At 45.3% G+C, this 27,364-nt stretch overlaps 1 protein-coding gene across 3 annotated transcripts in view; it reads right to left on the reverse strand.

Annotated features, from left to right (window-relative positions):
* Window positions 1-27,364, reverse strand: part of SLIT3 (slit guidance ligand 3) — a 619,979-nt gene that overhangs the window by 202,968 nt on the left and 389,647 nt on the right. For all 3 annotated transcript variants that reach the window (XM_068536340.1, XM_068536341.1, XM_068536339.1), the window contains exon 5: window positions 16,573-16,644. In XM_068536340.1, the coding sequence (XP_068392441.1) occupies window positions 16,573-16,644 (72 nt within the window). The remainder of the gene's footprint in view (window positions 1-16,572; window positions 16,645-27,364) is intronic.

Below are 27,364 nucleotides of genomic sequence, written 5' to 3' on the forward strand. Positions count from 1 at the left end.
TTTTGATGGTAGCCTAAAACGGGTGCATTTTATGGCAGGTAGATTATATCTTGATAAAATAGCATCTTGGTTTACGTCCTTCGGACTTTATTTCCCATGCAAATATATACGTATATAAAACTATAATCACACTTTTAAATGTACTTCCCATTTTATTTTTTTCATTAAATGGGGACATATATGGCTCGGTAATTTGATTTTAAAAAATCTTGATGACATATTGGCTAGATTCTTTACTCGTTTAATTTCTCATCTTAAACAGAAACAGGAGTCAGCTTCACCATCCCGCCCACCCCAGCCTTAGGTAAAAAATCATCCTGGTAGAGTAACCAAATTTGAGGAAGCACTATGAATTTCAACGTCTCTTGTTTTAGATGCCTTTCCCTTTCTCCCTACACGGTGCGTGGACTAAACTGGCCTCAGGCAGATGGCAACACTCTCACTGCCCTGCCGGGGTCGTGTTTCACAGTACAGTGTAGTCAGCAGAAACGGAAAGCTGGGCCAGACTCATCCACAGCTGGTAGGGCACTCACAGGGAGAAACCCAAAAATGCTCCAAAGAAAACCAGAGGTCCTCCACCCTCCACTATTTGGGGAAACAAAAGCCTCAAAGGAACTGAAAGGGAGGCTTTGTTCTCTGGCTTTGCTCCAGAGGAGGCCCTCCCACGTTCTCCAACTCACCCTCCAATGCACCCTCAGGACAGGGGACCTCCTCCACTGACAGCCTTCCAAGGGGTTGACAAATTAAGAGCGACAAAGGCTGGGGCCTTAGGCACAAAGGGAGTCAATGCTAGTCACAACCGCCGCCTCTCTCATTCCCAAAGGCACAAAGGGAAAGTCCAACATCACAACAGACACCTGCCTAGCATCGTGTGTGGGTAGGTTCCCCCCCCCCCTTTTAATCCTCCAGGCTTTTAACCCTCATTTTAATTCTGGATGGATTTCCCACTATTGCTTTAAGAATAGTTAACAGTTTGAGTCAGATTAACATAGGTTCAGATTTCAGCTCTGCCGTGTGATCTCGGCAAACTACCTAACCTTGCTGAGTGTACATTTCTTCATCTTTAAAAGAGGGATAGTCTCACCAACCCCATTGGGTTGTTATAACAATTAAATGAAATAATAATAATCAACATTTAAAGCGCTCGCTCTGTGTCAGTGTTAACTGCTTTATAAACATTGTCTGATTTAGGTACTACCTTTAGTCTCCATGGAAAACAAAACAAAACAAAAAACAAGCTTGAGAAGTCAGCCACTTGTTCAAGACCAGCAGGGAGGGCTGGGACTCAAACCCAGATTTCTCTCACTTTGGTGCTAAATCCTTATTCAGCATGTCAGTGGCTCTCAAACATTATAGAATCAGCTGAAGAGTGGATTAAAAATTTAGATTCCTGGGTCTTGACCCAAAATTATGATTCATTCAGTCATTACCAGGGCTCAGGAATCTGCATTCTTAATAAGGTCCAGGAGATTTAGAAGCAGGTGGTTTTCAAACCACATTTGGAAACATGGAACATGGCTATAAGGAAACAGTGTAATGATTATTTTACAATTATTACTTTAAAAAAACAAAAGGAGAGGGCTTCCCTGGTGGCGCAGTGGGTGAGAATCTGCCTGCTAATGCAGGGGACACGGGTTCGAACCCTGGTCTGGGAAGATCCCACATGCCGCGGAGCAACTGGGCCCGTGAGCCACAACTACTGAGCCTGTGTGTCTGGAGCCTGTGCTCCGCCACAGGGGGGGCCGCGGTAGTGAGAGGCCCGCACACTGCGATGAAGAGTGGCCCCCGCTCGCCGCAACTAGAGAAAGCCCTCGCACAGAAACGAAGACCCAACACAGCCATAAATAAAAAATAAATAAATAAATAAAAAAAAAAGATGGCTCTGCACAGCAATGGGATCCTCTAGAAGCTTGTACGACTAGTGAAGCAGGCCTGCTGGGGACAGGAGAGCACATGCCATATCTAAGAGGGAAGCTGCAATTCAGCTCCAGTCTGTCGTTGCCAGGCAGGACTGAGCATTGTATGATTTTTCCAGAGAACCTGGAAATCCAGATTTTTCAAGCCAAATGTACAAAGAGGAAATAAAACCTATCTGGGAAGTGGGATTTGGTCCACGGTTTTTGATTTTCATGAAATGCTTTTCTAAGCTTAGGCAGTATTGTATAGTGGTTACAGGTTCTAGATTTAAACTCTCTGGGTTCAAATCCCAGCTTGGCCACTTATTATTAGCATGTGACTGTGGGTAAAGCACTTCTCTGTACCTCAGGTTTATCATCTGTAAACTGGTGACAGTAATCATAAGGTTGTGATGAGGATGAAATGACATAATAGGTAGAAATGAATGACAGTGACTGATACATGGTCAGGGCTCTATAAGAACTTATTACCTGCCAAGAAGAATGAGTGTGTGAGGCTACTACTCCTTTCTTCAGAGAACCTCTGTTTATTCTGGGGGTGGAGGTTGGCGGGTAGATTGTGTTTTGGGTAATATGGGCTTTAGAGGGGTCTCAGAACAAATACTCCATCCCTGTGCCCAAGAAATGCTATTGCCTCTAAGAGCAGAAAAAGAAGTGCAAACTTCCATAATCAAATGCTAATTAGCTATAAAATTTCAGAACAGCTTCTGGACTATGCACCATGTAAACCAAGCCTTATTCACTGGATACTTATTTGTTTGGCTAGGTAGTTTTCCTGGCAGACCCAGTACCTGAGAACTGATCATCGGCATTTAGAAGTAATTTAGGTTGGTACATTGTGCCTGGGGACTGGTTATAGAGAGAGCTTTAAAGGAGGGTGTTAACAATGGCAAATAATAGCTGTCGTTTTAAATGGACACATTGTAACACACTGTCCATTTACAGAGCTGAAGGCTGTGGCAGACAACCAAGTGCTTTACTCAGGCATGGCAGGTGCCGTGCATATGGATTTATCAGTTTCAGGACGACAGAGTGCTCTGAAACACCAGCTCCTACAAAGGACCGCACCCACCACCAGCAGTGTCAAGGCTATTTCAGGCTCTGAACACCACCATCCTGCACCCTGCACAAACGGCTTCTCTATTTACCCAGCAAATAATTTTTTTTAAACATCTTTATTGGAGTATAATTGCTTTACAATGTTGTGGTAGTTTCTGCTTTATAACAAAGTGAATCAGCTATAGGTATACATATATCCCCATATCCCCTCCCTCTTGCGTCTCCCTCCCACCCTCCCTATCCCACCCCTTTAGGTGGTTTCAAAGCACCGAGCTGATCTCCCTGTGCTATGCGGCTGCTTCCCACTAGCTATCTATTTTACATTTGGTAGTGTATGTATGTCAATGCTACTCTCTCACTTTGTCCCAGCTTACCCTTCCCCCTCCCCGTGTCCTCAAGTCCATTCTCTACATCTGTGTCTTTATTCCTGTCCTGCCCCTAGGTTCATCAGAACCATTTTTTCTTTTTAGATTCCATATATACGTGTTAGCATACGGTATTTGTTTTTCTCTTTCTGACTTACTTCACTCTGTATGACAGACTCTAGGTCCGTCCACCTCACTACAAATAACTCAATTTCATTTCTTTTTATGGCTGAGTAATATTCCATTGCATATATGTGCCACATCTTCTTTATCCATTCATCTGTCAATGGACACTTAGGTTGCTTCCATGTCCTGGCTATTGTAAATAGTGCTGCAATGAACATTGTGGTACATGACTCTTTTTGAATTATGGTCTTCTCTGGGTATATGCTCTGGGATTGCCGGGTCATATGGCAGTTCTATTTTTAGGTTTTTTTTTTTTTGGCTGTGTTGGGTCATCATTACTGCACGTGGGCTTTCTCCACTTGCGGTGAGCGGGGGCTACTCTTCGTTGAGGTGTGCAGACTTCTCATTACGGTGGCTTCTCTTGTTGCAGAGCATGGGCTCTATGCGTGTGGGCTTCAGTAGTTGTGGCACACGGGCTCAGTAGTTGTGGCTCATGGGCTCTAGAGTGCAGGCTCAGTAGTTGTGGTGCACGGGCTTAGTTGCTTCATGGCATGTGGGATCTTCCCGGACCAGGGCTCGAACCCGTGTCTCCTGCATTGGCACACGGATTCTTAACCACTGTGCCACCAGGGAAGCCCTATTTTTAGTTTTTTAAGGGACCTCCATACTGTTCTCCCTAGTGGTGTACCAGTTTACATTCCCACCGACAGTATAGGAGGGTTCCCTTTTCTCCACACCCGCTCCAGCATTTATTGTTTGTAGATTTTTTGATGATGGCCATTCTGACTGCTGTGAGGTGATACCTCATTGTAGTTTTGATTTGCATTTCTCTAATGATTAGTGATGTTGAGCATCCTTTCATGTGTTTGTTGGTAATCTGTATATCTTCTTTGGAGAAATGTCTATTTAGATCTTCTGCCCATTTTTGGATTGGGTTGTTTGTTTTTTTGATATTGAGCTGCATGAGCTGCTTGTACATTTTGGAGATTAATCCTTTGTCAGTTTCTTCCTTTGCAAATATTTCCTCCCATTCTGAGGGTTGTCTTTTCGTCTTATGGTTTCCTTCGCTGCACAAAAAGTTTTAAGTTTCATTAGGTCCATTTCTTTACTTTTATTTCCATTTCTCTAGGAGGTGGGTCAAAAAAGATCTTGCTGTGATCTATGTCAAAGAGTGTGTTCTTCCTGTGTTTTCCTCTGAGAGTTTTATAGTGTCTGGCCTTACATTTAGGTCTTTAATCCATATTGAGTTTATTTTTGTGTATGGTGTTAGGGACTGTTCTAATTTCATTCTTTTACATGTAGCTGTCCAGTTTTCCCAGCACCACTTATTGCCCAGCAAATAATTTTTGAGCACTGTGGCTGACCAAGTCCACCCCCCTGAGTCTGTAAGAACTCCCTTTCCCAAACCAGCCATTTCCTTGAGATGCAAAGCAGTAGATCTGGTGCAGGAAGCAGAAAGCCAAGATGGTACAGGAAAGCTGGTTGAACTCAGACCTGCCGCAGAGATCCCTAACCAGTCCCAAGGATGTTGGAAAGATTCCAGAGGCCCTCAGCCTCATTCCAGAAAATCTCTCTCAGTCAGCATACAACTCCCTCTTTTCCTTTCTCTGAAGGTGAGCCTAGCCCAGACCTCAACCTGATATCCAAATTCCAGGCACCAAGATCTGGTGTCATTCTGATCCCTCTTTTCTGCGGTCCCTCACCAGGCCCTGGCTTCCTGATTCTGCTCCTGAGTTTTGTCTCAGTGACAAAGCTTCGCTCCTCTCTGATGTAAGGAGGTCTCAAAGAATCATCACATTAAAGAATATGAATCAGCCTGAAAGACTGTCTATCTAGTGCCAGTGATTTTTTTAAGCCTTTTTTTTTTTTTGAACGTAAGACTCTTTATTACACAAAACCTATGTTGAACCTTAATGTCTTAAAGAGACAATTTAAAACATTATCATTAATGAAAAGCTACTTTTTATTTGTGGGCTCTTGGAGTACTAGAGTTTCTCAGTATGCACATTGAAATCCACTGATCATAATGTGTCAATGACTTATTTTAACAGACTCGGAAACTGAGACCAAGAGGTTAAGTGGCAGCCTGAAGGCAGTGTTAGTATGGGTTTCCTATTGCTGCCAGAACAAATTACCCCCAATTTAGTGGTCTACAACAAACAACACGAATGTATTTTCTTAGCATTCTGGAGGTCAGAAGTTCTAGATCAGTTTCACTGGGCTAATGTTGAGGCATAAGCAGGGCTGCATTCCTTCCGGGGGCTCTGGGGGAGAATCTGTTTCCTTGCATCCTCCAGGATAGGTGGGTCCTCATTCCCTGCATCACATGGTCTTTTCTCCCTCTGCTGCCAGTGCATGTCTTCTTTCTTGTAAAGACCCTTCTGATTACATTGGGTGCACTGGAATAATCCAGGATAATCTATCCATCTCAAGATCCTTAATTTAATCACATCTGCAAAGTCCTTTTTGCCATGTAGGATACATGGTCACATATTCTGGAGAGTAGGATGTGCACATCTTTGGGGAGGTCAATCAGCCTATCTCAAATAGGCAGCAGTTAATAGTAGAGCTGTGACCAAACCCAGAATTCCTGGGCTCTTCGGTACTTTCTGAGTCTTGACGGGGACGTGGGGAGGGAACAGGGTGAGGAAGGTACACCTTCCTTTTATCTGAACTGTTTTGTCCCTGGCCTATTACAAGCCATAAACCAGAACAGGGCAGCCCCACTGGATGAAAGAAGAGAAGGTGTGATGAAGTTAAAATTTTCAGAGTTGGGGTTACTTTGGAGCAGAACATCATAAATATGAGTTTTGTTTTGGGGTATGTATTTGTCTAGGAAGGGAAGATTTAGTCCATTAGATATGATAATCTGAGGCAAATTAACTCTCAGAGATGGAATAAAGGCAGCAATAGTTAAGTTATTTGTAATCTTCATAACAACCCCATGATGCGAGTAATATTATTTCCACTTAACGTATGGGGAAACTGAGGCTAAGAAAGAGTTATGTAATTGCTTAAGATCACATAGGTGGTAAAAGTCAGAGTTTGTTGACTCCAGGAAGCCTGACTGAGGAACCTGAATACTTAACCATCATCTAAACATCCTCAGAGTTGATTCAGTTTATACATAACCCCAGGCCTGGGTAGGTTCTCTGAATCATAGCTCTTCTCTGAAGGAGAAGCAATTGCTATACTTTTTCCTCAGGCTATGAGACTTTCCTGGTCCTGGCTTTCTTGCTGATTTGCTCTATGGCACTTAAACTTGCAGGGTGTCCCTTACCCTCTCTCAAAGAAGAAAAAAGGAAGACTCACACTGTTGAGTAAGCTATTGTGAAGGGCTGTGAAAGATGAAGGGGTTTACCTGTACATTTAAAAGCTCATACTTCAGGGCTTAACAGAAGAGAGGGAGGCATGAATGGGTGCAGCACAGGGAGTTTTTAGGGCAGAGAACTCTTCTGTATGTTACTACCATGGAGGATACCAGTCATTATACATTTGTCCAAACCCACAGAGTGAGCCCTCAGGTAAACTATGGATCTTAGTTAAAATGCATCAATATTGGTTCAGCAATTGCAACTAATGTACCGTACTAATGCAAGGTGTTAATAATAGGAGAAACTGTGCGTGGGGGTGTGTGGACAGGAGGTACACGGCAACTATGCACTTTCCACTCAATTCCTGCATAAACCTAATAAAACTGCTCTTAAAAAATAAAGTCTATTAATTAAAAAAAAAAAAAAAAAAAGAACTCACACTTTCAGACAATTTCGATGGTCTTCTCAGAAATACTGTCCCAATGATGACCGTCACAGCGTGTTTCTGCCTGGGATCTTGGCTGGTGCTGGAAACCACAAATGCTCTTCCAGTGTTCCTCACTGATCTGTACCTGCTGTTTCCTACAAGCCATCACTCTGTGCTTGTCAAATCTCAGAGCTTTTCCTAGCTAACCACTCAGAAAAGCACTAACCGAGACTCCAGACTTGTCCTAGCCTTGCCGCTGACTAGCTTTGTTGCCTTGAGAGAGTTCCTGAATTTCTTTGAGCCTCAACTTCCCCATCTATACCTAGAGGCTAATAAACTTTTCCCTAATGATCTGGCAGGGCTGGTGCATTAGTTAAACAAGATAATACCAATGAAGGATTTGGGCAAACCGTAAAGTAGTATTATGCACATATGTAAGACACATAGTTTCCCTATTTTACTTCTCACTAACACTTTTTCCATTATACAGATTGGGAGACTGAGGCTCAGAAAGGTAAGTCACTTGCTTAAAGTCACATAAGTCATAGCAGCAAATCTGAAATTAAAAGCAAATATCAAGTCTGACTCCAAAACTCATACTTTCAATCACTCTATTACATTGACTCCGATGAGATAAAGAATCAGAACAGCAATAGCTACTAGAGTCTCAAAGTATGATCTCTACTGTAACAATCATCTCCCCTCTTCTTAAGACCCTTTCATTTCTCTTTGGATCTACAAATCTCCAGGCAAAAGCTCAGGTCAACAGTGTATGTCTCGGGACTTCCCTGGTGGTGCAGTGGTTAAGAACCCGCCTGCCAATGTAGGGGACACGGGTTCGAGCCCTGGTCCAGGAAGATCCCACATGCCATGGAGCAACTAAGCCCATGCACCACAACTACTGAGCCTGCGCTCTAGAGCCCGTGAGCCACAACTACTGAGCCTGCGTGCTGCAACTACTGAAGCCTGCGTGCCTAGAGCCTGTGCTCCGCAACAAGAGAAGCCACTGCAATGAGAAGCCTGTGCGCCGCAACGAAGAGTAGCCCCTGCTCGCCACAACTAGAGAAAGCCTGCACGCAGCAACGAAGACCCAACACGGCCAAAAAGAAATAAATAAAATAAATAAATTTATAAAACAAAAACAAAAACAGTGTATGTCTTATAGGACCGCTAAACCTAACTCAGAGGGGCCCAGAATCACTGTGCCTTCTTCCCAGGACACAGGAAAGATGTGATTCTAGTTTACATGCTTGTTGTAAACCCCTTGTTTGCTGTGCATTTAGTGCCCAGAGGGGTTAAATATCTGTGATGAGTTAAAAAAAGAATTTTGCCTACAAATAAAAATGTCCCAGATAACAAATTTTAGTGCTGGAGCCAGAATAATGGTCTCCATTATCCTGAAAAAACAGGAAGGCTTCTCTGGGCTGGTTTTTGCAGCTTTGCTTTTACTCTTCTTTGCTCTGAGATGCCATCATGCTCTTTCACTCAGGGTTTTAGCCGTCCTCTAAATGCTGGAGTCTCTTTGTTCTGAAAGTCACCCACTTACTCATTGCTTATTGAGCACCTACTATGAACCAGGCATAAAGCCAACTTTTCTAAATAAAACAGTGAGGAAGACAGACTCACCTTCTCCCTCTGCATAGCTTGCAGGCTGTTGGAGGGGAAAGATGACTCAGAAAGAAGGCAGTTAGAACTTAGGGTGGGGTGTTATGAGAAATATCCAAAGCCCAACAGAGGACCTCTAGCACAATCTATAAAACGGTGTAATCTTGGCCTGGAAGGAATTCTACGTGGTGCCTATACAGCTTCCAATTCTAGGTGCAATTTCTGGGAAGGGGCAATTACCACCACCATCATCCTGCCTTTGGACAACACTGTATCATATCTTTTCCAGACTGATGGAGTCTAATTTGCCCGTTTCTTTTATTATTGTTCTCATTTCAGAGGATTTACTTTAATAAATCAACTGGTATTTACTGAGCACTTACATTGGTGGCCATGGGGGCAGAGAGAGAATAGTGCTCTAGGGGAGTATTTATCATATTATATACACTCTTTGTGTATCTGTTGGCCTCCCTCTATGACGAAAAGCAGGGACTGTGCTTATTCATGTTTTTCTTTGCAGGACTTGCTTTGGGCCTGGCGAGGGTAAGGGCTCAATGATGGTCTGTGGAAGGAAGAATGGAAAAATGGGAGAGTGGAAAGAAAGAAGGAAGGAGGGGAGGAAGGGAGGGGTGGGGAAGGGAGGGAGGAGGGAGGAAGTGGGGGAGAAGGGAGGGAGGAGGGAGGAAGTGGGGGAGAAGGGAGGGAGGAAGGGGCAGGCAGCCAGGCAGGCTGCTGTGATCCCTTTCTTTAGACAGCTTATTTGGGTAGCACTTAGCAAACTGGGGTGCCGTCCAACTCCCTCCAGTAGCACCTCTGAACCCGACACACGCAGTCAGGAATGCAAAAGAAGGAGAGGCTAGAAAACCTTCTGCACCTCGGGAAGGTGACGCGTCAGCATCCGCTGGCCTCCTGAGAGCAGATTTTCCCAAATCCCCCTTCCAAGACGCAGCATCGCTTCCATCAGGAGAGGCAGGCGCAACTCCCGTCCTCTGGCTCCGCCCCACTAAGCCCTGGTGAACAAGCACTCAGTTCACCCCTCCGGTCGGCTGCCAGGGCCTGCTGGCTTTCTCCCGTGGGTGTCTGTTGTTTGCCGCTGCCTCTTTAGGTCCGCTTTGCCTGCTTGATTCAGGACTATAAGCTTTCACCAACTGCACGAGTCTCCTTGCTGGCCACCCTGACTCCAGTCTCTGCTTCTCAGCGATTCACCCTCCCCACTGATGCTGGAGCTGTCTTTCTGCAATGAAAATCTGATCACACCGCTCCCCTACTAAAACCTTTTCGTTGGATCCCCCCTTGCCATTGCCATATGGATCAGGCATTCAAGGTCCTCCCTGACCGTCATTCCCCCATCTTCCACCTCCTGTCTCACTAACCTCAACTCTCTTCCCTGTTCTCCTTGCTCACTGGGCTCCAGCCACAAATCTCTGACAAGCCTCAACTCTTTCACATACCTCTGTCCCTTTGCACAGGTTGGTGATTTTTCATATGCTGTTCCTTCTGCCTGGAATGCCCTTCCCCTGGGTGAACTCCTACTCATCCTTCAAGACCCAACTCATGTCACTTCCTGAGTGAAGCCAGAATCAGGCCTGTCTCTCTGGGCTTTCCCACGTCTTTGTCCTTACCTCCAATGGAATCCTGGCCCATGTCCTGCAACCACTGATTTACTAGTCTGCCCCCTCACCACACTGTGAGTTCTCCAAGTGCAAGGACGGTGTCTTATTCTTTTTATAATATCATTTTCATATTAAGCATTTTAACAATTATGCATGACTTCTCGTATGTAATAGGCCAACCGCAAATACTTGAGGAACAAAAGAACAAATACATTCATTGGATTTGTTCTTAGTTCACCTTATTCTCTGCCATGAGCCATTTGGGCACTGGGGATTCCACAGTGATTGAGACAGACAGGGTCCCTGTGTACACATGTTCATTCTGTGTGACATCCAGAGACAGGGTGACAAACAGATGAACAAGATCATTTCATAGGGCGATAAGTGCTCTGAATAAATATAACTGGGTAGTGGGATAGAGAGGAAGGTCAGTGGGGGCTGAGGAGCTGCTTTAGATGGGTCAAGGAAGGCCACTCTGAGGAGGTGATGTTTGAGATGAGACCTGAACGATTTGAAGGAGCCGACTGTGCGGAGGTCCGAGGGCTTAGCATCCCACGCAAAGGGAGGAGCAAGTGCAAAGGCCCGGAGGCAGGAAGGAGCTTGGGGTGTTCAGGGATGGACTGGAGCATGGGAAGCACAAGATGAGTGAGAGGGGACCCAGACCGTGTAGAGTCTTGCAGGGCATGACCAGGAGCGTGAACTCTGTTGCAGGTGCAGTGATGGAGTGAACGGCTGCTGAGATTAGCAGACAGAGATGCCACCAACCAGTGGGCACTTCCCGTCCCTCCCCCCTCCCCGCCCAAACACACACAAGATTACTGCCTGCTCACGGGGGCCGAGACAGCCCTCATTAATCTCAGGAAGCGGGAGGGCAGTGCAGCAACTCAGACTAACTAGGAAACACAAAGGCCGCCTGCCCAGCTTTGTTTTGAAACCATCAGTTCCAAATTTTGCTAGCTGGCAGAGACAGGGGTTATTGATTTTCCCCTCTGGAATGCATGTCCTACAGAGTCCTTGCAAATAGAAACTGAAAAACAGAGGAAAACATAACTGCTGAGAAAGATAGAGCAAGGGGGCATTTTTAAAAAAACAATCTATGCTGGTTTTGCCTTTTTCTTATTATGCTTTGTTGGATTGTGGCTTGTCATCCCTCTTTTTGACCAATTCATTTTCCCCCTATCTCTATGTCTTACGATTATTTCTCTCTCTCTCTCTCTTCTCTCTCTCTCCCCTTCTTTTTCTCACTGTCTTCCCCAATCCCTAGCACGGCATTTGCATATGGTAGGCAGGGAATACTGGCATGTCAAGTGTTGGTCTATCTTCCGGTCAGTCTACCTGAGTGCCTCTTTCTCCAGATCAATCTATCCATCTCATCTCCCTTTAAATATAGCACCTTCCCCCCTCCCAGACAGGCAGCAGAGCGGGATCAGCCCATAAAACCAGCTTTTAGTAACTGCAGAGAGTGGTATCCCCAGCTAATTACTTTCTCTTTTCTCTGGAGAAGCAGGAAGCAATTAGGGGTTTCCTTCCGCTGCCTGGGTAGGGGCAGGGCGCCAAATCCCTCCAGCACCAGTATTACACCTGTGGCGCCTCATTCCCACAAGGTTCAAACACCCCCCTGGGTCCTTTCTCTTGGCTCTGACAACAGCTGTATGCTTGCCTACTTGCCTCTGTGAATCAGGCCTCCAACTGCCAGCAACCTCCTTGGTTACTCTTTCCTTTTTCCTGTTGCTAGCATGGCTGAGTAGGGAGCACTCCGGGTAGACAGAAATGTCTATGGATTAAGTCCAGAAGACGGTTGAGTGGGTTACTAAGGGGAAGCTAAGTGCGGAGGCCTAGGCCCAATGGTGTCTGCTGACTTTTACAAAATTATACACACTGATCACAACTCAATTTTGTCATCTGGAAAATGGGGGTAACACAGTCTCTTCCTTCTTGAGGGGGACTGTCAGGACAAGCAAAGAAAATCCATATCAAAACTACAAAATTGGGCTTCCCTGGTGGAGCAGTGGTTGAGAATCTTCCTGCTAATGCAGGGGACACGGGTTCGAGCCCTGGTCTGGGAGGATCCCACATGCCGCGGAGCAACTGGGCCCGTGCACCACAACTACTGAGCCTGCGCGTCTGGAGCCTGTGCTCCGCAACAAGAGAGGCCGCGATAGTGAGAGCCCTGCGCACCGCGATGAAGAGTGGCCCCCGCTTGCCGCAACTAGAGAAAGCCCTCGCACAGAAACGAAGACCCAACACAGCCAAAAATAAATAAATAAATAAATAAATAAATAAATTTAAAAAAAAACTACAAAATTATAAACAACAAATAGCCAATCCTTGATTTTCTCCTCTTAATGAAGCATATGGTATCATGAATAGGCCCAGTTGTCATTTCAAGCCTGACATTCCAATAATTTATCATCTTCTCCTATGTTACTTAAGTAACAAGTAGAAGAGTGTTCTATTCCCTGAGCTCACACAAGGTGATGGAGAAGGTTCGAGGGCTGGCAGGTGGTTTATAAACAGATCGATGACAGGGATGTACATTCCTGAGGTTTAAAATTCACTACTCATCACTCACGAAAGAGACAATCCCTACAAGTGGGTAATTGAGGTCTGGTCGGAGGAGGGTGCTTCCTTAACAGGTTTTATACAAACTTAATTTCTGCAAAGCGTCTCGTATTTTACACGTACTGATGCATATTTAAATGCACAACTTCAGTCATCAACCTTTACCCAGATGCCTCCCTTCTTGAACTTGTTCCTCAGCTTGGGTCCTATACCTCCAATTACCCACACTTCATTTTCTCTTAAGGCCACAAGATTATTTAATTTCACTCTCTCTTAGTCAAACCAGAGATGTAGCTGTGGTCACAGACCAAAGTCACATAACCAGTAGAAACAGGGCAGGATGTCAAGTTCACCAACACATGGAAGACGCTCCGTCCACACTGCCTGTGGAAGACGTGACACTACTTTACACTCAACTCATCATCTTCCAGCCTGGTTCTTCCCCCGATCTTTCAACCTCTGTGGAGTGGGAGCTCCAAGAAGGCAGAGCTCACAGATACATATCTTACGTCCTGCATTTACCCCCAGAACTGGCATTTAGTAGGAGCTCAAAAAACATTTTGAGGGCTGCCTGGATGAATGACTCTAAGAATTTGCCATCATTCTCTGTGTCATCTAAATACGGAACTTATCATTTTCTCCTTCCTTTCCCCGGCCTCTAGTAACTCGTGGATTGCCACTTCTCTTGCCTTGGTCCCCACTGGCGTCTTACTGGGGGCTCCTCCTTTCAGTCCTGACTGCGAGCCCTGATCCCTCACGTTGGACCACGGCCTCATCTCCCACTGCCCCCCTCCTTCTTCCACCTTCTCCTGTCCTAGGTTCCTCTTCCAGAATCAATGTTTTCATCATGACCTTTCCCAGATCGGAAGCTAGCCACCTTCTCAGTACCTACATCTAAAGTCCATACTCCTTGCAGGCGAGGCTCGTGACCACCTGGTCCCCACCTCTCTTTCTGACCTGATCACCTATTACTCCGCCTCATAATCCCCCCACTCCCATGAGACGGCTCGGCGTAGGTCCCTTAAAACACACCTTGTATAGGTTTGCCTCCCCACTCTGCACACACTATTTGCCTGTTCACTCGGCAAATTCCAATCATCATTCCGCGAAAGTCTTTACAATTATAACAACAACAAAGGAAGACAGCAGTAATAGTAGCTAGAACTTTCTAAGTACCTTCCACATGCCAAGCATAGTACTGAGTTATTCACACACATCATTTCATTCACCTTCACAAAACGGCTAAGAGGTTAGGTACAATTCTTATCCTCCTCTCCCTGTGGAAGAAATCTAGGCTCAGAAGTGTCAAGTACTGTACCCGAGGTCACAGACTCAGTACGCAGAACAGCTGGGAACCAGACACAGATTTATCAGATGGCCACCCTTTGGGCGACACTGCCCAAAGCTATTGTTCTTCTCTGAGCTCTGACAGTCCTTCATAATGCCTGGCCACTCACTGGCCCATTTTGCTGTGGACTGTTAAATCACTAAACTTCCTCTCGTATGCACGTTTCTTGTCCCCAGTTATACCGTAAGTCACCTGAGAATTACACTTCTGGGTCTTAGAGGTTCTGGCCCCCCAGAGTATTCTGAGTGAACTGATTAGAAGTATAAAGTAATCAACCCCTTTCATTTTGTTGGCTAATTCATCCTTTAAGCAGTGAGTTTACTCTCCTCCCCTGTCCCACTAGATCCTTGCTGTTTAGGACGCACATCCAGGTGGAGAAGGAGGGCCTGTCCGTAGTTCTTGAGTTTGCGGACTCTTAACACTTTTAGCTCCTGAGGCCTTTGTGAAGTTAGAGACAGTACAGGAAAACAACAACAATAACCCCCCCAAACCCCAGCAACTATTGAGGACCACTGTGAGACTGAATCACTTTCTTGAGAATCAAAAATGTAGTTGGTAATTACACAGCCCTGTGTATCTATCACCACAATATGTTTTTTTAGTAACTGGCCCATTTAAAATTAGAGCCATGAGATAGGATAGATATACCACTTTATGTATGCAAGATGTTAATTTAGGGCTCAACCATCAAGAAGCTGGTTGACTTTAAATTAGTCACTGCCCTTCTCTGGTCCTCAATTTTCTCACTGCTGATCTGTGGGGTTTTATTGGATCTGTAAGTTCCCCTCTCGTCTTGCTTTTCTGGGATGCTAATCAACACAACCTCTTAGTTTTGCTTTATGTGCACGATCTCGAGTCACATTTTCTGCAGCTTTGTCTGCTCCTCCCGGCCCACTCCTGCTTCTGGGCAAATGCTCCCAGATGAAGCAATGGGTAGCCTGCTGTCTGGAGCCCCTTGCAAAGTGCTCTCTGTTCCCTGTTCCCTCCACCCCAGATGCCTCTGCCCTCTGGTGTGCTTTGCATGTTAAACACCTAAAGCTTTCTGCTTGGTTCTCAGCAGAGGAGAGGCACATAGCTTGTATCAGGAAGCCAACATCAGCTTCCCGGCACGCCAAAATCTCTGCAGTACTTACAGGGAAAACTAAGAGCTAAAGCAGTTTTTAAAACAATCTCCTTCAAGACTTCTCAAGTTGGATGCAAGCCTGTGGAGGAGGTCAGTGGGCAGAAATGCCTCCTCTGTATCCCTCTCCAAACACATGGGCACAGTGGTGTGGATAGAAAATTCAGGAGGCACGCTCCTCGTGAAGGGAAGGGCCTGGGAGTCATGATAAGCAGCAGACAGCGGGGGCCAGGTAGGAAACAACAAGGTTATTTGGCAAGTTCAAAAGCGTGGTGATGGAACAGTTCTGCATCAGTTGCAGTAATGGGCAACGGAATCTGCACGTGATAAAATGACACAGAATTGCACATGCGCACGTGTGCACACAGACACAAATGAGCGCGTGTAAAACTGGGACATCTGAAGAATAAGGTCTGTGGATTGCACTCAGTCAATTTTCTGGCTTAATATTATATGAGAGTTATACAGGGTGTTACCACTGGGAGAAAACTGGGTAAAAGCATACACAGGCTAGTCTACTATTCTTGAAACTTCCTGTGAATCAATAATTATTTCAAAATAAAAATTAAGAAAACCCCCAAGCACCTAGTGCAGTAGATCTGGCTATGTCTCCCCATGATCCTGGGACACAAGTCCTGACGCTCCCTCATAAGATCCTATTACTAACAGTGAGATCTTCACCATCATGATCTTCGGCATCTTTGTCTCCCATTTACAGAACACTTACTATGTACGAGGCACTAAGCGTTAAAAATATTTTCTCGTTTGCATCAATACCCCACCAGGCTATCATCCCCATTTTATAGAAGGTAATGACCTTGGGAGAAGCTGAGTTGAGCCCCAGGCCCACAGAGTGCGGCCAGGCTGTGACTCAGGTCTGGGACTCTACGTTCATACCTGGGGACAAATCTCCAGAGAAGAACAAGACTCCCTGGAGCTGCCGTGGTGTTCGACGTGTGTTCTCTGGAAACCACTTAAGCACACCCCTCAATCTGTCTCAAAGGTGCCTGGACTGAGGGCACAAGGCACGGGGATACCACCTCCCTGTCCCGTGTCCCTCAGCCCTGCTCTGGCCAGAGAACCACATCTGCCGCGAAGCAACAAAAACATCACTTACAGGTTCTTCACGTCGGCGATGCCTCGGAAGGCCTTCCTCGGGATCCCCAGGATCTGGTTTTCGCTCAGATCTCTAAACAAGAAGAGAAGAGGCACAGGCATTAAGGATCCAGGCCCGGCTTTATCTGCATCTCATTATGATAACAAAACCCCTCTGGAGGCTGCCTCTGCGCTCAGGAGTGTTTGGGGGACTGTTTAGTCTCAGGCCCCAGGCTGCTACAAGCCTTCACATTGTTCTTCTAGCGATGGCCTTGCTGAAATGGTTACCAGGCCAGCGGCTCGCCTCCAGGGCGGGCTCTGTGGGTGGTCTCACACCTCCAGGCCACGAGCCAAGTGCTGGGTTATTTGTTGCACACACACTACACACAATTCTCTTGTTCTGCCACCTCCCAGAGGTGACCCCTTCCTCCGCCTCCGGCACAGCGTCCCTCCCCCACGGCGGGGTCAACACCACTCCATCTCCCATCTTCTCAGGGACTCTCTCTGCCTTTGTCATCTGAGATTGGAATGGAGCCTGGCCATCCTGACTTTCTGATGGGGGATGACCCTCTCTGCTTTTCTAGAGCCCCAGAGAGACCCCTGGGGGCCACCTGGATCGTGTTAGTGACAGGCATGATGAATCCAAATTGCATTTCCACAAACCCGCCCAAAATGGGGGTCCCACTGCACCTCATGTAGCATTTAGCAATGCTAACATGTTGCTCTGAGCAGGGAGGGGAAGGGACAAAGTGTCAGGTCCTGAAGCTGGCTCAAACCCAAGTCTTGTACCAGTGTCCACTTTAAGAATCCCAAAAGCCTCAATATCCCTTCCTAAGACCCATGCATTTTTTTTGTTTGTTTTTTCATTTTGTTTTCGGGTTTTATTTTTTGCTGGACCAAACACATGCACTTGTTTTCATTCATACCCCAAGCTTGCTTGGGGTCTTAGTGAGTAATCAAGCATATATATGTGTATCAATCATATATCTATATATCTATATATCTATATATATCTATATATATAGATATATAGATATATATCTATCTATCTCCATTATTTTGAAAAGAACACAAAAACCTTCAGATATTAAGTTAAAAAATTACCTACCCAGACACAACCACTGTTACCAATTAGGAGTAATATATATATAAATTTTACCAATATGATCTCATAGTATGTAGTCCGTTTTAACCTCTTTTTTCGCATACTATATTGAGAACATCTGTTCCTGTCATTAACAGTACATGTATGCCAACATTTTTAATGGCTGTGTATCATCCAATTCTATAGATGGCTATATGATCCCACGTTGCTAGGTATTTATTTACTTGCCATTTAAGGAAACACCAGGATGAATTTTCCTGCTCACACATTTTGAGGACACTTGTACAGCTACTTCCTTGGTATAAAGTCCTATAGGAGAATGTGCTGGGTCACAGGGTAAACACGTCTTAAATTGCCATGTTGTCCTAGAGACGGATGGACACTCCCACACTGATTTTCCACGGGCACCTAATCAAAAGCTATAGATGACTCCAAATATATTTGCAAAGAGAGGTCAGATGACCATCCTCCACTAAAACCTGGGCCCTCTAAATCACCATTTTGCCAGGGAGCAGGAGGAAACACAGGAAGCAGAAGAGAGGCGTCCACTTTTCTGCTCTCATCGGCTGAGCTGAGCGGGCACACTCTGAGTGGCGGGCTAAAGCTCAAGACACGTGGGGATTGTCTGGGGCCACTGTTAGATACCAAGGCAAGGCTCAGAGTTGGGGTAGGGTGCAGAGATGAATACAGAGAGAAATTCTGGGGCAGAATAACAGGATGCTCCCCATCTCAAATCCAGTTTCCTCTGCCTGTGACTGATATAAGTAAATTCAGATGCACAGTGAGCCCCACTGCAGGCTCCCCTGGCCGGGCCTGATTCAATGAGCAGGGCTCCAGCCTGGAGTCGGGGCGCTGAACAAAGCCCACGATGACAGTAGAGGTCAGGCAGTGTCACCAAGGCCACTCCTCTGCTCTCCATCAGCCTCCAAGAGAAGGGGGCCCAGGTCCTGTCATCTGACTAATGCAATTTCCACCAGGCATCTGGGCTATACCCAAGGCTTCGGCAGCCACAATGGGCCCAGCCTGTTCTGTCAAGTGAAGGCTGGTCTCCGGGACAGCAAGCCCCTGCCCGCTAGCCTCCCAGGCTCGGCTGCTAGTTTTGGCCGCTCTGGGAAACAGCTCAGGCCACACTTTTGGCAAACGGCTAATGAGCAAAATCAGGGGCAGGTGGGGGAAACAGGAGAGAGGTTTAGAACAATCAGCTCTAAAAACGCTTGGAAGCCGGATGAAGGGGTACATGTCCCAATTATGCATTAACCCTTTGAGTTTAAGGCACCCCAGTATACTGAAAGAACAGCAATTGTATGAGCATTCTGGTTTGCAGTACAGCGGGATGAAGAAAGGACAGCCGTATTTAAGCAGAAAAATCTGATGGAGTTGCTGGGCAATCTCCCACGAAAGCGGTCACACAGACAAAATCCTGCACTTGGATGGGACGGCCACTTGGGTTTCCGTTCACTATTTTCTCGCTGTAAATATACCCCGTCTTGCTCCTACTTTCAGGAGCCTCGTTTAAAGCACAGCTCTTTCCGTCTCCCTGCCATGGCTTTCCTCCTGCCGCAATTGAGCAAAACAGTAGATTGTAGGGAATTTATCTGCTCCCCATGACAATCTGCTTGTAAATTTTATTAATTTTATTTTCCATTGAGCCTCTCTTCTCTGGCTAACAATACCGCTGCCATCCATCTGCAGGATTGTATATTGATTTCATAAATACCTCCAGTGGGCTGACAAACTGACAGCTTTAACGGTGTTACTGATGGGGCGTGGAGGAGGGTTCAGGTCTGGGTGCTTCATTTTCGGTAACTGTCCCTTCACAATTATCTCGGGGCCTTTGTGAGGATTCCTAATAGTGTGTTTATCTCAGCGTGATGCCAGAGCATGGAGCTATCGTTAAGTACTATCCTTGAGAGAGACAAGAGCCACCATTTTCGGCTGACACTTAAATAAAAATAACAAAATCTATCCATAGTGCCCAAGAGCCTAGTTCCGGCCAATTGCTTATTGGGGGTTTAGTGCCTCCCTCTTCCTGCGGGAAAATGCTCAGAAGTGACCAGGGAAATGGAACTTGCTTTTTTTTTTTTTTTTTTTTTAACCTTAGATGAACAGGATGAGGTTGGAGTAGGGTGAGAGAAGGAATGGTGAGCTGGGATTTTCTGGGGAAATAAAGGAAGATGGCTGGTGGGAAAGGCTTTCTTGGTTGGGAAGTGGGGTTCCCGATTGGGATGCCTTTTTAAATAATTAGGATTCTGAAAGAAAGGCGAACTGCATTAGCTAAAGTGCATTTTCCTGCTTCTGGAAAATGATTAACCGGCTGATTATTCCATCCAAAAACATCAGACCAGAGAGAACTTATTAAGGAGACAGTAAGTCAAATAGGAGTTGGCAAGAACCAATATATCCCCCTTCCAGCCAACATCCCCCCCTTTTTAATTTACTAAAATGCTTTGGACACAGATTAACTTTCTTCGCAAATTTATTATTGCTTCATCTACCTTGAAACAGGGACTGCAGACACTTTGATAAATGGATTGAAAGGTTGTCTAGTTCCAGTGGAGCTTTTGAAATGCTTCCCGGGGCTCTCCCTGCAATGTCAGACATGCTTTGTTCTCAGAGCAACAGTGAATGACAGTCCCCACCTTCACCCCACCCCTACCTCCCCATGTTTACCAGGCAAGGCAAGAAGCAGGAAAATGCTCTCCTTTTTGCTCTGGTGGGGACAACGTGTTTGTCTCAGTCACCTTCATGCTACCAGAAAGCCCTGTCTGTGTTAAATGGCAGTTTATGGCTCCTAGAGGTCCATGTCGAATTATTCCGAAGGTACAGAATGGGACTTGGAAGCTCCTCAAGAATTGGGGAATTCTTGTGTGGGAAGTGGATAGAGCCACTTATTAGCTCTATGATCACACAAACTACTGAAATGCTCTATGACTCAGGTTCTCCATCTTTACAGTGAGGCTATTAATTTTACTGATCTCTTGCAGATTAATACTGAGGATGAAATGAATTGGTATGTGTATACTTTGCACAGAACCTGGAACCCTGGAGGCATTCAGTGAAAGGCTGCATGTATTTCTTGGACTTTCCCTCCATTTACCCCTGGATTTGCATCGCTGAAAATGTCCCTTTTCACTATCCTCAGGACATATGCCTACAACTCTGCAAAGAATAGAACATGCAAACATTGCTAATATTCTTTCCATAAAGTCTGAGGGAGGTTAAACTTCCTCTCATCTATCATCTAGATACGAGTATCCATATTTGACTCCAGATTCTTTTGGATAAAACAGAAGAGTTTGATTCAGGAGTAAAGTTCTGTCTTAGGTTGGGCTCGCTCAGATGCAGATGCTTGGCCAAGTGATGGATTCACAAAGTACTCCTGGGAGAGGCAAGTAAGGGATGGAGGAAACAGGATGGAGAAGGAAATAAAGGACAATTAGGTAAAGTGCTGGTCTTAGCCCCAAACCCTGGGAGCTCCTGTCTCTAACCAAGGGATCTGGGTCTTTGTAGCCCAGCATCAGACAGTCCTTGGTTAGACCACCCAGGAGAAATGCAAATTCCCTGGCTCTGCCTGTTCTCCATAAGGCTGGATGAAGTGACTCTAGCAACTCAAGGACAGGTTGCTGAAGAAGTTCCAGCCACGACTTTCAGCAGCAAAGTCCAAAGAATCAGGAGATGGAGGCCAATGTCAGCAAAGGGAACCCAAGGGATCCAAACCAAAGCATTTCATAAGAAGGCTTCAAGGTCAGTTTTCTTAAATCAGGAAAGATTTCTTAAAAAAATCTTTAATCTCAGAAGATTCAAAAAAATCACCCCTGAAAGATGACATATCCAGGATCAAGGATCAAGAGGCCATGCATGGTAGGGGGTGGGAAGCAATTGAGCAAAGAAAACTGGAGCAACCCAATCTGGTACCTTCTTTATCTACATCCCCAAACCTTTTGCACTAAGACCAATCAAGTGCCTTTTTAGTAACATTAAAAAGAAAAAAATCCATCAACTCTTGATTAGCCAAACTAAAAGAGGGGATGATCTAAAAGCATTTATATTTAGAATCCTTTATTGGCTTTGGGATGAGGGCATTGAATTGCGATTCTGATTCTCTTTGGCCTGAGTATGTACTGAAATTACTTTCCTAGTCACTCACTGCCTAGTAGGAAGAAACCGCCCACTGGTGCAGTAGGTATCAATCCAAACTCATTTCATTTCTGAGGGATAATCTACAAATCTAAAATTTCTTGGACTCTCAATGCTACCATCCTATACAAAGCTGAACCTTGCTCCCCTACCCCCAACTCCTCAAATATGGTAACTATGACACATCACTCTGCTCTAGGAACCAAAGAGAAAGATATTGTTTTGCTTACCTTATTTCATACAGCAGGAGGGACAGATATGCAGGAAAAATTATTCCCTGGGGATTTCACAATGTGGGCTTCGGGGAGGATTTATCTTTAAAGGTAAATCTCTTGTGCAGGCGATTTATCTTAATAAGCAAGATTATATGTTTGCAGTTGGGTCACTGTCAAAACCAAATGAGCCCCAAACATATGTCCCAGCTAGGAAGCCCTGGTACCTCCAGCTGAGTGTCCGGCTAATAGCATCCTTTGTCTGAGGGAGATTACAGTGGAGTACCTGAATCATTTCCTGGAAGAAATGCCACCTATCTCAGAGACCCAGAGACTCCAAAGTATCAATGGGGGATGAAAACAATGATTTCCCACTGCTCCAGCTGGGTTTCTAATATTTCACTGCAGCAAGAGTTGACACTGCCTGCTCCCTTGATGTGAAAAAGTTACTGAATGAAACATTTCAATAAGAGCTCCTTCCACTGTGCCTTCTTTGATAAGCTCATTAGAAAAGTCCTAGTCATAGCGTTCAGGCGTTTAATACTGGTGGATTAAATGCCAGTTCAGATTCTTACTTCACTCAACAAAAAAATGAATTGAGCACCTACTACGTGCTACACTACTGAGACACAGAAGTGAACAGAACCAAGCTTCTGTCCTCCTGGAACTTGCATCTCATTGACCCCAGATACAAATAAACAGACTCCTTTATATGAACATGAACATCTAGACACCTCAAAAAATAAGAGCTGAAGTTTCACTGTTTTTTCCTTTTCAAGAAGAAGGAAGCCTGTATCTAAATTCACACTGCAAGATTGTTCCTAACCACCAAGGAAAATAATTCACAGTTTTGTTTTACTCGAAGTCCAAAATCTTTTTTGGTTTTTAGGAGGCAGGGAAAGGGAAAGATGCCAATCTGAATCACTGGGACTTGCAGAGATGCAGATTTGTTTCATCAAGTATTCTGGATTTTATTTATCTATCTATCTATCTATCGATCGATCGATCTATCTATCTATGGCTGCATTGGGTCTCCGTTGCTGTGCGTGGGCTTTCTCTAGTTGCCGTGAGCGGGGGCTACTCTTTGTTGCAGTGCGCGGGCTTCTCACTGAGGTGGCTTCTCTTGTTGCGGAGCACGGGCTCTAGGCGTGCAGCCTTCAGTAGTTATGGTGCACAGGCTTCAGTAGTTGTGGTGTGCGGGTTTAGTTGCTCTGCGGCATGTGGGATCTTCCTGGGCCAGGGCTCGAACCCGTGTCCCCTGCATTGGCAGGCGGATTCTTAACCACTGTGCCAGCAGGGAAGTCCATGGATTTGTCTTTTAAAGTGGGCAGTTTGATAAAAATCAGGACAGTTTGAAAATGTTATTAAGAGTCGGCATGGCACAGGGCAGCTGTTCTCACAGTGGGGCTCACCATCTACCTGATAAGAATTTACTGATGATGCTTTGAAAAAAATACAGATCCCTGGTTTTTAAAATAATTTAGATATGATCATGGTATTGTGTTTTGATATGTTTGCTATGTTATTATTGTTCTTTTCATTTATGTCTTTATCTTTGAGAGATACATACTGAAATAATTAAGGATGAAATGATGATGTCTGGATTTTGCTTCAAAATAATATAGAAGAGGGAGAACCGGGTAGAAGTATAGATGAAACAAGATTGGCCATAAGTTGATACTTATTAGAGCTGAGTGATGGGTAAAAAGGGGGTACATTTATAATCTGTGCTTGACTTTTACACAAGAGTGAAATTTTCCATAATAAAAAAATTTTAATGCCGATTCCTAGGACCCATCCCAGACCTACTGAATCAGAAACCTTCGGAATGAGTTCTGGACACTTTGGGCAAGTTTGAGAACATGGGTAGACTGATTAGTGTATGTGATTAGGTGTTAAGTTCACGTTCTAGCTGCGTGTCTTTACGAGCATTAATACAATTCTCTAAGCCTCAACTTGTACTTCTGTGATATTAGGATAAGCATTATAGGTAATGGACAAGCAAGTGCTTTCTATATTTGAACGCAGGATATAAATGCAAATCACTATCTTCATTTCATTAGCATGAGGTTAACAAACACAGCATCCTACTTCTTTATGTATCTAGTCTGCTTGGGTCCAAGATGCAAAGGCCTCCTGTGTCTCAGGTGTGACCCTGCTGGTGTTGGGCGAAATGCCCATGGGATAGATAGGTAGGTAGGTAGGTAGGTAGGTAGGTAGGTAGGTAGGTAGGTAGGTAGGTAGATAGATAGATAAATAGATGGATGGGTAGGTAGGTGGGTGGATGGATGGATGGATGGATGGATGGATGGATGGATAGGTAGGTAGGTAGGTAGGTAGGTAGGTAGGTAGGTAGGTAGGTAGGTAGGTAGGTAGGTAGGTAGGTAGATAGATAGATAGATAGGTAGGTAGGTAGGTAGGTAGATAGATAGATAGATGATGGATGGATAGGGTCTCCTTACAGGGGGAGGCCGAGACAGGCAGAGTGACAACATCTAATCTATATTTTAGAAAGCCACTCAGGGGCCCAGTTTGGAGGCTGACCTAGGAGGAACTAAGAGTTCATGGGTGGTTACACCCCTCCCTGGGATCTCAGAGATATGGCAGAGGCAAACCAAGCACTTTGTCCCTCCCAAACGCGCAGGTGAGACTCTGCTTGACTGAGATGAGGACATTCCTGGCAGGGCCTCACAGACAAGTGATTTCCTACAGTGTTCTAGGACGGCTGCGATCTAGGGGAGAAATCACTGGAGGGCAGGTAGTGAGCCGAACGACGCAGCCAGGCTGAGCGGCAGATCTAGAGCCGTGACTGCAGACGAAGACCTGGTGTTCAAGCACAGTAGAACTTAAGGATCCTCTGAGGGGCTGAGGGTTACGAGCTGTTACAAAAGGCTGCAAATGGAGTGAGGGTTATTGGTTTACTATCTGAGTAGTTACTAGTGTGGGCACCCTTTCTGGGCAGACGTCCCAGAGACCACAGACTCAAATGTATTAGGGTTTCGCAGGTTAAAGCAAATGAGTAAAGCAGGCTGAATGTGGACAATAATAATCGTGAGGGGGTGAGCTAGGGGAATGCAGGGCCCATTTAAATTAATTTCCCCCAAGTCAAAACCAAATAACCCTCTGTGCTGGCCAACAAAACACTTCAAGGGCTGAAGGGTGTGGAGGTCAGCACCCCTCCAGGGAAGACCCACTAATTCTAGAACAGTGCAGTCCCATGGAAGTATCATATGAGCTACCGATGCAATTAAAATGTTTCTCTCAGCTGCAGTAAAAACAATAAGAAGAAACAATTGAGACGAATATTATAATAAAGTATTTAACTTAACCTGACATACCCAAGATATAATCATTTCAATATGAAATCAATATGAAAATATATTAGCGAGATACTTCACAATTCTTTTTTCATACCAAGTCTTTGGAATCTGGTGTGTATTTTATGTACATCTCAATTCGAGCCAGCCATCCTCTAAGTGCTCCATGGCCACGTGCGCCTGATGTCTATTGTATTAGACAGTGCAGTTCTAGGGTAAGGCTAGGAGCTGGATGCTGTAGCTATGTGTCCACTCATTGCCGAGAGAGAGAAAGAGTTTTAGATGTTGGAGCCCATCTAAAGGAGCCCAGTGGAGGACTGCTTGGTGGCGGGGGCATGGCGGGGGGGGTTTGGGTTACCAATGGGAAATGTGGAAGGGAGCCAGTCAAGATAGAAACTTCTGGATTTGGGGAAGCAAGTCATAAATTGAAATATTCCAGTCATTCAGCCACCCCTCCTGGGAGCAAAGAATCTCCTTCTAGCCATAGGAATTAATCTGAGTCCTTCCAAACCATCACCCTTCTAGGGCTGACAGGATATAACCAATACTTCAATTCCACATAGAAGCTTTTTGCATTTAATTATCATATGCAACTCCAACTGAGGTTCTTTGTGTTCGTGAAATAGCATTATATATAATTGACTGATCATCTCCAGCCAGTGGTACAGAGGCTTAGCTTCTCAACAGTATACTAATCTCTGGGATTATCACAATTTAGTGACAAATCAGTTACATTAGACAGGATTGGGGAGTTCTAATTATCAGCCCAATTGTGCCTTCTATTCTGGTCCTGACTTCCCTGTGTCACTAAATGGTCCAGAAAACATCACCAGGATTCCAACTACTGGCATCTGACTTGAGTCTGTGTGTTCATCACCAACATACCCTTCAGGGAGTAAAACTGTGATTCAGGTATCCTTATGTCATGTGCAGAAATCTGGTGCTGAAAATCATCTGATCGTAAGGATCTAATCAAGTACCTGAGACAGACCCCTGCCAACTTTTTTTTTTTTTTTTTCCCCCGAATGGGACGTTTTGGTTTGATTTGTCAGTCTTGGTTGGGGTGGGAGGAGTGGTCCACTCGGTTCAAAAAGATGGAGATTGGTGTTTTCTTATTTGCCTTTGTTTGAAGCTGTGTGTCTGCCCAATGGAGTTTGGGAAAGGGAGCCCATTTCTGTGCAATCCATCCTCCTCCCTGCCCGACATACTGTTCCCACCCCCTCCTTCCCCTCCGTCCCTCTCTCTTGGCAACCCTCTGAGGCTTTCATCCCTAATTTGATTGTCGTAGCTGACACTGTCAATCTGAAATCCAGTAGCATGTCTAATGCTGGCTGGACAAGGGGCATGCGGGAGGAGTCGAGGGAGAGGCAAATTCATCTTGAGAAGTAGCTTTATGTAAATCGATCCTTTGGCCGAACGCTAGAGCCAAGCATTTGCTGATTAATTGGAGAAGCGTCCTTGTCTTCTTTAGAGAGATGGCCCAGATTGAGTCTGCTCTTCTTCACAAAGACATTCCCATGCCCCAAAGCCTTTGCAATTAGGAGATGAAACCTTGCGAGTGAGGGGGTGGGGGGAGCGTTTATGGAATTGTTCTGAAATGCAGCGTGTGCACTTGGCCTGCTTCGTGATTAATTGCTGACCCGAGTACCCTCATTTGCCTCCCAGACGGTGTCCTGACGGCCGAAGTTCTGAGGCACAGCATCCCATAGGTGAAGATCTGCTTGTGCAATAATTAGCAAAAATGAAGAGGGTAGCTAGCCTGCTTTCTACACGTGTTTTTCTTGTGGATTCCAAATGTATATTTTCAGTTACCGCTTGGGCCCATTTCTGCTGGCATCAGAAAGGAGGGAGTGCATCTGTAATGGACGCAATCCCCTTTCCATGTCTTCTAAACTTTGCCGGAAAAAGAAAGCTCCAGCAAGATGGCACATCATTCTCCAGGGTGGTCTTTTTAACTCCGTCCCAGGGCACTGTTTAACTTGCCTTTACCAAGGCAAATGAGGGGCCTGCACACAGGTAAAGTGAGTTTGGATCTGGAAAGAT

This window comes from Eschrichtius robustus, chromosome 2 (genome assembly GCF_028021215.1).
Source record: "Eschrichtius robustus isolate mEscRob2 chromosome 2, mEscRob2.pri, whole genome shotgun sequence".
Classification (NCBI taxonomy): domain Eukaryota; kingdom Metazoa; phylum Chordata; class Mammalia; order Artiodactyla; family Eschrichtiidae; genus Eschrichtius; species Eschrichtius robustus.